The sequence below is a fragment of the Hypanus sabinus genome (genome assembly GCF_030144855.1).
Source record: "Hypanus sabinus isolate sHypSab1 chromosome X1 unlocalized genomic scaffold, sHypSab1.hap1 SUPER_X1_unloc_8, whole genome shotgun sequence".
Taxonomy (NCBI): Eukaryota; Metazoa; Chordata; class Chondrichthyes; order Myliobatiformes; family Dasyatidae; genus Hypanus; species Hypanus sabinus.
The window spans coordinates 690,001-700,935 of record NW_026778977.1 but is presented as its reverse complement, the minus strand read 5'-3'; the positions used below and the strand labels follow the sequence as shown (position 1 = coordinate 700,935).

Here is a 10,935-nt window from a genome sequence, read left to right as displayed (position 1 = left end):
GACTCATTCCATTCAAAATGAAAGATTTGTTTTCTCTTCTCCTCTCTTGGCCTGGCAATCAACCGCTTTTGAAGTGATGCTATCAGACTAAGACACGCACGAATTTGTATGATTTTTTTTAAAAAAGCTGGAGTGTCTATAAACCATGGGAGACAATTGGAAGTGTAAACTGCCTTGAAAACAAATTTGAAACCTGTGTGTGTGTGTGTGTGTGTGTGTGTGTGTGTGTGTGTGTGTGTGTGCGTGTGTGTGTGTGTGTGTGTGTGTGTGTGTGTGTGTGTTTTTGTGTCCGTTACTGAAACGAAAATTCGAATCAAATGCCTCTACGCGTCTGACAGCTTAACAATCCCAACAAAACTTTTTTTTACGACGTTCTCTTTTTAAAATTAAGTTTATTGGATTTTGTGAGTGTCATGACGGGGGAGCCCAGCCAGCCTTCTCTTAGTAAGCGCGCCAAACACTGCGATCAAAATCCCAGCTCTGTAGCGATAGTTTTCAGATAACTTATCAGCGACCGAAGGAAAGAAAAGCCCAAAGTAATTCTAATTATCTAATCGCGTTTATTTTGAATTATTACGTCGGGATTTTTTTTTAAATTGTCTGTGGACTAATTGTTTAGGAAGCAATAATGATTTTCTGTACTGTTTTCTCATGGACCAAATAACATTCCGTGCTGAATTATAACAACAGAGTATTAACTAATTTACCAGTCTATTTTTATCCCTCAAGGCAAGGATTCATTAATACTCGCATTAAATGTTATGCCAGTAACACAACAATGCAATTTATGCTGCATTTAGATATGAAGGCGACAAGAATTAGAGTCAGCTATAAGTTCAGATATTCAACTAAATATTACTGATAGCCTATTTAATGTTTACTTCACTGAGGTGAAAACAAAATCTTGTCATTGGCGAATTTTGCTAAACCTTGGTGATATATTTATCTCAGAAACTTCCCATGCACGCATGGTATCAATATGAAGGATCAAGCCACCCCAATCATTTCTTAATTGTATATCCTGCGATGCGTACAGTTTTTTTAAAAAAAAGAAAGCCACAATTCTGCGCGAAAGTTTTCCTGAATCGCTTAACAACTCTCCTGGGTCTTGCAAACACAATTTTGCAGCTGATGTCAACTAGTGCAGAAAGGGGGGAGAGGGAAAAGGGCGCGGCGCCATATTGTTCGATTTTCGACCCCTCGCCGTCCAGAGAGAGAGAGAGAGAGAGAGAGAGAGAGAAAATATCATTCGCCCCGCGGAAAAAAAAATGAAACCTCGTCTTTAATGGCAACTTGCAGGAATGTTTCGATTATCCCGCATTCCTCGGATCTCAAGAGTAAATTAACCCGTCTGTTAATATCCAGGAAGCATTCTCTTTATTGAGTTGTTGGGCGCAGCTTTAAATCTCTGCGCTGTATTACAGATTTGTCTGTAGCGCTGTCTCACCCTCCATATCGGATTCAATTACAAATATGTATATAGCAAAACATGGGAAGGCAATGTGTGTACAAGAACGGCAGCAAATAAACGACAGAAGTTATCTCAGCAATTGCATTTTAACTCGTCGAATCTTTCGGGCAATTTGCTGTTATTTATATCACAAGGCATTTCAGGAGCAGGACTGCGTATCATTTTAACAAGCGCACAAGGAAAAATAAATTCGCAGCAATCAATTCAAAACAAAACGACACGCCATGATACAGCCTTTTTTTTCTCACGTCATATTTTAACCAATTATTCCTCGGTCTATGGTCCCTGAGCAACTCCCCACACTGCAGCCATCAGCAACGTGGGCCACAATTATTGTTAATTTCGGCGGTCATGTTTGGCGCATTTGACAATATTCTATCTCGGAGCACTTTCTTGCTGAATTGAGAAATAGATTTCCTCGCTTCAGGGCCGTTTCAGTGCTGCAGCGTCCTGTGGAGGGGCCGCGCTTAAATACTTGCACCCCCGCACACGCTCTCAGAAACAAAGGTCCCACACAATGTGCACGAGGAGGTACTGGGAACGGACACAAAGCTCTGGGATATATTTCACGTCCAAAAGACAGGGCTCTCACCTCGTCGTATTTTTATTTTTTTTATTTTTTGCTTTGGCCGCTTTGCCGGGGTTTTGCAAAAAAAAAAATTCGCCCGTTTTGTTATTTATATAAGTCAATGCTGGCGTCTTTGGGTTTAAAAATAATGCTTTTCATCGCCCCTTTTTTTTCCTTTAAGAAAGGATGGTCAGAAAGGAAAGCCTGCTCGACTTCCTGGCATTTGATATGGGAAGGCGAATTCTTCAGTGTGCTCTCAAACCGGAGCTGTCAAGCTGTTCTGTGGGCAAAGATTGATCGCGGCTGTCTTCAGTTTATCTCTTTTTTTTAAAAAAAGTGTCCATTGTAACACTAATGCCGGTCACACTGAAATAGTTCCTGTATAATGTCCTCTCTTCACCTGATCATACATTCATTTTCAATAAACTTTTCTACTTTCAAACTTGCTTTTATTTTTTTTAATATTTTAAGAAAATCGTGCCAATTCAACCCCTTCTTTTTTAAAAAAAAATCACTTAAATCCATCTATTGGGTGGAGGGGGCAGGTGCGTGAATTGGGAAAACCGGCTCATAAACGGAAAGGGAGACTTGGGGGTTAGACCAGGAGGTGAAATTGGTTAAAATAGTTAACTCAACAGTTTATCGCCATTGGAAGCCTTATTCAGAGTTAAAAGCCAATACTTACCTGGGTTCAGAAAGCCCTTTCTGTGCTTTTGCAAAGCTACCACACAGCTACTAAATCCATCCGATAACGGGACAAGACACACTTTGTGACTTGAGTCTAATGATACTGATATTTAAAGGGATGGACTTTTAGCTACTAGGCCTGATGCAACTGCCTGACCGATCCTGTGAAAGTTCCATTTTGTCACCGGCCCCTGTTGTCAAAACTTTGAAGATTAATGAGGTAGCCTGTTAATTACTCAAGTCGCCAGATTTTAGCTGCAAATCTTCTTCACTTGAATTGCAAAATACTGAGATGTAATTGGGAGAGATAACTGTCCCCCCCCCCCCACAAATAAAAAAGAACCCTCTCAATGTCCAATCTCCAAAATAAAATGACACGGCACAATTAAAAGTGGCGGTGTATAATTTAAAATTCCGACTTGATAAAATAAAGTGGATTTTTTTCTTCACTTTTTTTTAATCAATTGCAGAGATAATGGTTCCTTTTCATTAGACACCAAATTGCCATTGGGTAACGCCAATCATGTGACAACGGATTCGGTCCAATTTCAATCTAGACCTCAGATTAATAGAGCCGGTCCCCATACGCCTTGTAATATCAGAGATGCAGAATTAAAGCCTGAAAATATATATATTTCACGACCTATAATATTCATAACTTTCTCCATTCGCCATTAAGAAGGCCATGAATTTCGAATTGGAGCGAGAGATTGGTTTCATTAACAGCCAGCCTTCGCTCGCCGAATGTCTGACGTCCTACCCCGCTGTCGCTGATACATTTCAAAGTTCATCAATCAAGAGCTCGACGCTTTCACACTCGACACTAATTCCTCCTCCTTTTGAGCAGACCATCCCGAGCCTGAATCCCAGCAGCAACCAGCCGCGGCCAAGTCGCGAAAAGCGGCCTCCGAATGGCCTTCTCTCATCCGCTGGCGCGGCCGACTTCCCGTGGATGAGAGAGAAAAAACCGGCGAGGAAGATCAACGAAGCCGCTCTGTCATTATCAGCACCAGTCCCCGGGTCGTCTCCGACGGCGGAGTCTCCGACAGGTCTGCCCACAGCCCACACATTTAAGTGATTATTTTAAATCAACAATTCTGGTTTACAATAAGAAGTGTTTTAACCTATTGCTTTGGGAAAGGGTCAGGAACGTAGATGAAAACATTGCATACTGTAGCTACAAGGTTATAGCTGGCTGATATATAAAATGCATTTAAAATTATCCGACACTTCCAGTGCTTAGCTTCCAGGAGCAGCCTCTTGAAAGTTGAATACTGTGGTGTGTGTGTGTGTGTGTGTGTGTGTGTGTGTGTGTGTGTGTGTGTGTGTGTGTGTGTGTGTGTGTGTGTGTGTGTATGAGAGAGAGAGAGAGTGTGTGTACGTGTATAGAGGTAAAAAATAATGCACAACTGTGTTTTGAGGTTCTTTATTTGGGCTCTCGGCGGCCATGTTGCCAAAACCTGTCCCAGCTGCGGGAACTGGCGAGTAAGGGACGTGGTTCGATACGCCGAATTGTCAGTGCGGGGATATTTAGAAAGATTTCTTTTTGCCCGCCGCTTGGGAAGATGGGGCTGCATTTCAATGGGTTTCTGTTTGTGTTTTTTTTTGTGCGGGGGTGGTGGGAGAGAAAAAAAAAGGAAATAGCCGAAAACGGTGGCGATGAATTGATTTCAGTGTGGATGTTAGAAATAATTGTACTCCTCCTCAAACTCTCTCTCTCACACACACACACACATGTACTCTCTCTTTCTCTTCCCTCTCTCTTGTCAGACGTTCACAGCGAGCAGGATAACTGTAGCAGCGCACGGAGACTAAGGACCGCTTACACAAACACCCAGCTCTTGGAACTGGAGAAGGAATTTCACTTTAATAAGTATCTGTGCAGACCGCGGAGAGTGGAGATCGCTGCCTTGCTGGACCTGACGGAGAGGCAAGTTAAAGTCTGGTTCCAGAACCGGCGCATGAAACACAAGAGGCAGGCCCAGTACAAGGAAAACCAAAACGGCAGAGCAAGTTTCGCCCACAGTTCGTTGCCCGACGGCGAAGCCGAGGAGGCATTGCCTTATGACCCGTCGGTCGAGGCGTCGGGGACTTGCCTGGAAAGTAAAAGCTGCGCCGATCAGGCGCGGAAACAAGGCCAGAACTCGCTGAGCAAAGAGCTCCAAAACCTGCAAGCCCTGACGGGGTGCGGCGGCGACGGTAAAGCGAGGAGTCCTTTCTACTTAACGGCAGACAACGGTTTACCAGCAGGCCAGAATTCTGCGGCTGGTCTGGAAACCATCAGCCCGGAGGCCCTAGAGTTGGTCTCCCTCCCAGATTTAAACTTGTTCTGTTCGGATTCCTATTTGCCATTTTCTGATGGATTATCTCATAGTATGCAAGGTTCTATCGACAGTCCCGTGGATATCCCCGAGGAGAGTTATGACTTTTTCACGAGCACTGTCTGCACAATAGACTTGCAGCGCCTCGGTAACCAATGACTATTGGATAAATCGTAGGCCCGGTGTAGAAATTCAGCCTTGCATTTTTTTTTAATAAAAAGTTATGTACACTGTTTCCTATTTTAAATAGCAATAATGTGGGAATATATTTTTTTAAAAAACTCTCTGTGATATGGGATTGATCTCACAGTTAATTAATTTATTCTTCAGCCTTGACCCGGAGTCTACAAGAATTACAGTCTTTATTGCACAGGTATTTAATTAAATCTAGTTTTATTCAGTTGCAGTTTCGTAAATTATGTTAAAAAATATTGTAGATTCTCCGTTTCAATACTCAGGAAAACTTATGTCCCAAGTTGTACTTATAAGCCGAGCTGCTTTACCTTTATAGCTTCCGAGAGGATAACTGTGACGAGCTGCTTTATGTTTTAGAAGTAGTCTATTTATTGAAGATACTGAAATAGTGAATTTTAAATTATTTATTGTACATTATTTTCATAGTTTAAATAAAAAGCAACTTAATTATTTAATGGGTTTTCAGAATGTCTGTGCTTCAAGATGGCTGACCGTGTGCTTTGTTGGGAATGCTTTTGCAATGTGATTTACCTCAGTATAACTATTACTGAAAATATTCGCCGTAACTTGAACCACCCCGCCCCCCTCAAAAATAAACACAAAACGTGACTCGCAATATTTTGTTTTAGCTAAGGGATTATCCGATCACCGTGCGGTCACGCTGGACGTACAACTATCTCACCTTATACAGGGTATGATTAAGTGGCCTTTTCACCACTGTAAATGACTGACTGCGAGGCTAACTAAATATTCAGTCTCCTTTGTACCTCTTAGCTCTGCCTTTTGAGTTGTCAGCTGACATGGTGCTATGTTGCCTTTACCCTTCAAGGTGCTTTGAGTTTGACAACCACGCCCCTTCCACCCCCCCTACCCCCACACCCCTTTCCGGAGCCCAAGTACTCCATGCTTAGTCAATCAACTCCCCCGTGCAGGTGCAAAGTTTACATTTCCAGCTATAGCCCTAAGGTTTCCAAACTGGCGTCTTCTGAAATATCGTTAAGTGATGCGGCAAATAAATATCCCCAAGAGCATGTTGAACGGCGGGGGATTGCTACGGAGGGGGGGGGGTTCGATGGACAGAGTGGCCGCCACTTATTTGTGCTCCGTAGTCGGCGAGTTGTTACATCGCGCTGCACGGTCGCCTCAAGTTATTTGAGTTTTTTTAAAACATACACACACACAAAAATAAGAAGGGCGCAGCTCAGAAGTTTATTCGAAATCGGAAACAGATGATGCCATGAGTGGAGGGTAGGGTGGTAAGGGTGGGGGGGGGGGCGGTGTGGGGAGGAGCCTCGAGATGCATTCCACGTTGATCCACACCGATCCGCTTCTCGTCCCCCTCATGCCGAATGAACGAATTTCAAGGAGACTTATAGAGAGGATATCTGATTCATGAAACTCTTTTCTTTTGTTATTACAATAAGTACTGCCGGACTGTTGAGAAAGTATGACGTTTTTTCTCTTTTCTATTTTTTTCTATATTTAAATTATATATATATATACACACACACACACATATAGACTTCTCCTTTCCTCAATCTTTGATGCACATCGTGAAGTCTATTTGAATATATCTATATATATATATATATATATATCTATATTTCTCTCTCTCTCTCTCTCTCTCTCTCTATATATATATAGAGAGAGAGAGAGAGAGAGAGAGAAAGTACCGAAGAGATAGGGCGTTAGATTTCGGCAAAATAGAAGAAGAGAAACGAATTTACCAAACATAAACACGGCTCTCGAATTTGAAGAGCAAACCTTAGCGAAACTTGCCAGAAAATAACTACCGACATCGATCATTGGCTCTCTCTCTCTCTCTCTCTCTCTCTCTCTCTCTCTCTCTCTCTCTCTCTCTCTCTCTCTCTCTCTCTCTCTCTCTCTCTCTCTCTCTCTCTCTCTCTCTCTCTCTCTTTCTCTCTATCTATCTCTAACTCTCTCTCTATTTTTTTAAAAATTCACAATTGTGCTCCACTTTCTGGGGGCTCCCACCCGCCCTCGCGCCCCGCCAGGGGAGCTTATTTACAAGATGTAATTTTTTTTAACTTAAACTCGTACATCATGCTGCTTTATGTATGAAGGAGGTCATTTCGAGAAATCAATCGCACTGACACGAAAATAAATCATATTACGCATTTGCCTAGTCACGGGTGTTTCCAAGCATTGGTAGCAATCTGCCGGTGACTTAGGAAACGCCTCGTAGAAAATGCTGCCGGTATACCGGAATCTCCAAATCCGGGGCAACTCACCGCAAAATGGCGCCGTGTCTGTGTGCGGGACACAAAACACTCACCGTTTACCGATTCTAGATTTGTTTTTCGTTCTTCAGTCTGCACAGAGCTGTCAGCGTCATTGCCCCACACGATGTTAAGGCCCTGTTATTAATTTTAATGCTTTAATAAGCCGGCTAATCCTGATTTATTTCGCTGTAAACTTTAAGCCGCCGCCTCCACTGTTTGCCTGCTTTTTTTTAAAAAAAGGTTTTACAAATCGATCCTTAATAATTCACACACATTTTAAATTAATTAATTTGTGCCTCTCAACCCTCCCGGTAGCCCTTCAAATGGAGCCTGCAATTAGACTGGGGTTGTTGCTCGTTCTATAATACCAGGAAAGGCTCTTAATGCTTCTTCAACCACGCTCTCTCCACAATGCGAAAAGGTCACGACTCGGCGAGACAAAAACGGACAAATGTCAAGGAACAGGGAGAAAGCGAAATTAAAAAAAGCTGAAGAAAATAACACGCAGAGGGAAACCTGGATACAGGCGGTGAATGACTTGGAAAGGAGAAAGCGAAGGGAATCGGGGCAGAGCGAAACTTACTGATGCAGGCACAGCCCCGCCGCATACAAAATGCCGGACGAACTCAGCAGGTCAGGCAGCATCTATGGAGGGGAATAAACAGTCGACGTTTCGGACCAAAACCCCTCGTCAGCTCATACTGATACACGCAACTCAGATAGACATAGACAAAATGGACAGCAATAGGGAGGGGGGATGACAGAGGAAGGAAAGACTATAGACATGGACAGCAATAGGAGAGGGGGGATGACAGAAGAAGGAAAGACTGGAGACATGGACAGCAATAGGGGAGGGGGGATGACAGAGGAAGGAAAGACTGGAGACATGGACAGCAATAGGGGAGGGGGGATGACAGAGGAAGGAAAGACTGGAGACATGGACAGCAATAGGGGAGGGGGGATGACAGAGGAAGGAAAGACTGGAGACATGGACAGCAATAGGGGAGGGGGATGACAGAGGAAGGAAAGACTGGAGACATGGACAGCAATAGGGGAGGGGGGATGACAGAGGAAGGAAAGACTGGAGACATGGACAGCAATAGGGGAGGGGGGATGACAGAGGAAGGAAAGACTGGAGACATGGACAGCAATAGGGGAGGGGGATGACAGAGGAAGGAAAGACTGGAGACATGGACAGCAATAGGGGAGGGGGGATGACAGAGGAAGGAAAGACTGGAGACATGGACAGCAATAGGGGAGGGGGATGACAGAGGAAGGAAAGACTGGAGACATGGACAGCAATAGGGGAGGGGGATGACAGAGGAAGGAAAGACTGGAGACATGGACAGCAATAGGGGAGGGGGATGACAGAGGAAGGAAAGACTGGAGACATGGACAGCAATAGGGGAGGGGGATGACAGAGGAAGGAAAGACTGGAGACATGGACAGCAATAGGGGAGGGGGGATGACAGAGGAAGGAAAGACTGGAGACATGGACAGCAATAGGGGAGGGGGGATGACAGAGGAAGGAAAGACTGGAGACATGGACAGCAATAGGGGAGGGGGGATGACAGAGGAAGGGAAGACTGGAGACATGGACAGCAATAGGGGAGGTGGATGACAGAGGAAGGAAAGACTGGAGACATGGACAGCAATAGGGGAGGGGGGATGACAGAGGAAGGAAAGACTGGAGACATGGACAGCAATAGGGGAGGGGGATGACAGAGGAAGGAAAGACTGGAGACATGGACAGCAATAGGGGAGGGGGATGACAGAGGAAGGAAAGACTGGAGACATGGACAGCAATAGGGGAGGGGGATGACAGAGGAAGGAAAGACTGGAGACATGGACAGCAATAGGGGAGGGGGATGACAGAGGAAGGAAAGACTGGAGACATGGACAGCAATAGGGGAGGGGGATGACAGAGGAAGGAAAGACTGGAGACATGGACAGCAATAGGGGAGGGGGATGACAGAGGAAGGAAAGACTGGAGACATGGACAGCAATAGGGGAGGGGGATGACAGAGGAAGGAAAGACTGGAGACATGGACAGCAATAGGGGAGGGGGGATGACAGAGGAAGGAAAGACTGGAGACATGGACAGCAATAGGGGAGGGGGATGACAGAGGAAGGAAAGACTGGAGACATGGACAGCAATAGGGGAGGGGGGATGACAGAGGAAGGAAAGACTGGAGACATGGACAGCAATAGGGGTGGGGGATGACAGAGGAAGGAAAGACTGGAGACATGGACAGCAATAGGGGAGGGGGGATGACAGAGGAAGGAAAGACTGGAGACATGACGCTGCAAACGAGAGAGGAAGAGTTACAGAAGGCAAATAGCGAATTATTTTCGCGTGTGCAGGAGGCATGGGGACCTTAGATCCCCCACAGCACCAGGTTCAGGGACAGTTACTAATCCTCATCTCTCAGGAAGGAGGTACAGGAGCCTCAGGTCCTACACCACCAGGGTTCAGGAACAGTTATTACTCCTCAACCATCAGGAAGGATGTACTGGAGCCTCAGGTCCCACACCACCAAGTTCAGGAACAGTTATTCTTTCTCAACCATCAGGAAGGAGGTACAGGAGCCTCAGGTCCTCCACCACCAGGGTTCAGGAACAGTCATTATGCCTCAACCATCAGGAAGGAGGTACAGGAGTCTCACGTTCCACACCACCAGGTTCAGGAACAGTTATTATCCGTCAACCATCAGGAAGGAAGTACAGGAGCCTCAGGTCCCACACCACCAGGTTCAGGAACGATTATTACCCCATCAACTATCAGGAAGGAGGTACAGGAGCCTCAGGTTCCACACCACCAGGTTCAGGAACAGTTATTATTTCTCAACCATCAGGAAGGAGGTACAGGAGCCTCAGGTCCCACACCACCAGGTTCAGGAACAGTTATTACCCCTCAACCATCAGGAAGGAGGTACAGGAGCCTCAGGTCCTACACCACCAGGGTTCAGGAACAGTCATTACGCCTCAACCATCAGGAAGGAGGTACAGCAGCCTCAAGTTCCACACCACCAGGTTCAGGAACAGTTATTATCCCTCAACCATCAGGAAGAAGGTACAGGAGCCTCAGGTCCCACACCACCAGGTTCAGGAACGATTATTACCCCATCAACTATCAGGAAGGAGGTACAGGAGCCTCAGGTTCCACACCACCAGGTTCAGGAGCAGTTATTATCCCTCAACCATCAGGAAGGAGGTACAGGAGCCTCAGGTCCCACACCACCAGGTTCAGGAACAATTATTAACCCTCAACCATCAGGAAGGAGCTACAGGAGCCTCAGGTCCTACACCACCAAGGTTCAGGAACAGACATTACGCCTCAACCATCAGGAAGGAGCTACAGGAGCCTCAGGTCCTACACCACCAGGGTTCAGGAACAGTCATTACGCCTCAACCATCAGGAAGGAGGTACAGGAGCCTCAGGTCCCACAC

At 45.4% G+C, this 10,935-nt stretch overlaps 3 protein-coding genes across 5 annotated transcripts in view; all 3 read left to right on the top strand.

Moving 5' to 3' along the window:
- The window catches only part of LOC132385657 (homeobox protein Hox-A10-like), a 98,685-nt gene extending 95,981 nt beyond the window's left edge, over nucleotides 1-2,704 (top strand). The window contains exon 3 of one of the 2 annotated variants that reach the window (XM_059957867.1): nucleotides 2,225-2,704. In XM_059957867.1, the coding sequence (XP_059813850.1) occupies nucleotides 2,225-2,266 (42 nt within the window). In that variant the 3' untranslated portion in view covers nucleotides 2,267-2,704. Of the gene's footprint in view, nucleotides 1-2,220 lie in introns of both variants that reach the window. The other variant, XM_059957864.1, reaches the window with a different exon arrangement.
- A 631-nt stretch (nucleotides 2,705-3,335) lies between these two features.
- Nucleotides 3,336-5,697, top strand: LOC132385656 (homeobox protein Hox-A2-like). Its single transcript, XM_059957863.1, has 2 exons — nucleotides 3,336-3,775; nucleotides 4,497-5,697. Exons 1-2 carry the CDS (start codon nucleotides 3,412-3,414, stop codon nucleotides 5,204-5,206), a joined length of 1,074 nt encoding a protein of 357 aa, XP_059813846.1. The 5' UTR covers nucleotides 3,336-3,411; the 3' UTR covers nucleotides 5,207-5,697.
- Nucleotides 5,698-6,903: 1,206 nt separating this feature from the next.
- The window catches only part of LOC132385654 (uncharacterized), an 11,143-nt gene continuing 7,111 nt past the window's right edge, over nucleotides 6,904-10,935 (top strand). The window contains exon 1 of one of the 2 annotated variants that reach the window (XR_009509222.1): nucleotides 6,904-8,118. Coding sequence is in view for 1 of the 2 variants with exons in the window: in XM_059957861.1 (XP_059813844.1) it covers nucleotides 9,994-10,935 (942 nt within the window). In the remaining variant the exon portion in view is untranslated. Of the gene's footprint in view, nucleotides 8,119-9,673 lie in introns of those variants that run through there. The other variant, XM_059957861.1, reaches the window with a different exon arrangement.

Coding starts and splice junctions, on each gene's coding strand:
- LOC132385656 (XM_059957863.1), top strand. CDS start 3,412: ATGAATTTCGAATTGGAGCGAGAGATTGGTTTCATTAACAGCCAGCCT. Junction 3,776..4,496: donor GACGGCGGAGTCTCCGACAG/GTCTGCCCACAG, acceptor CTCTCTTGTCAG/ACGTTCACAGCGAGCAGGAT.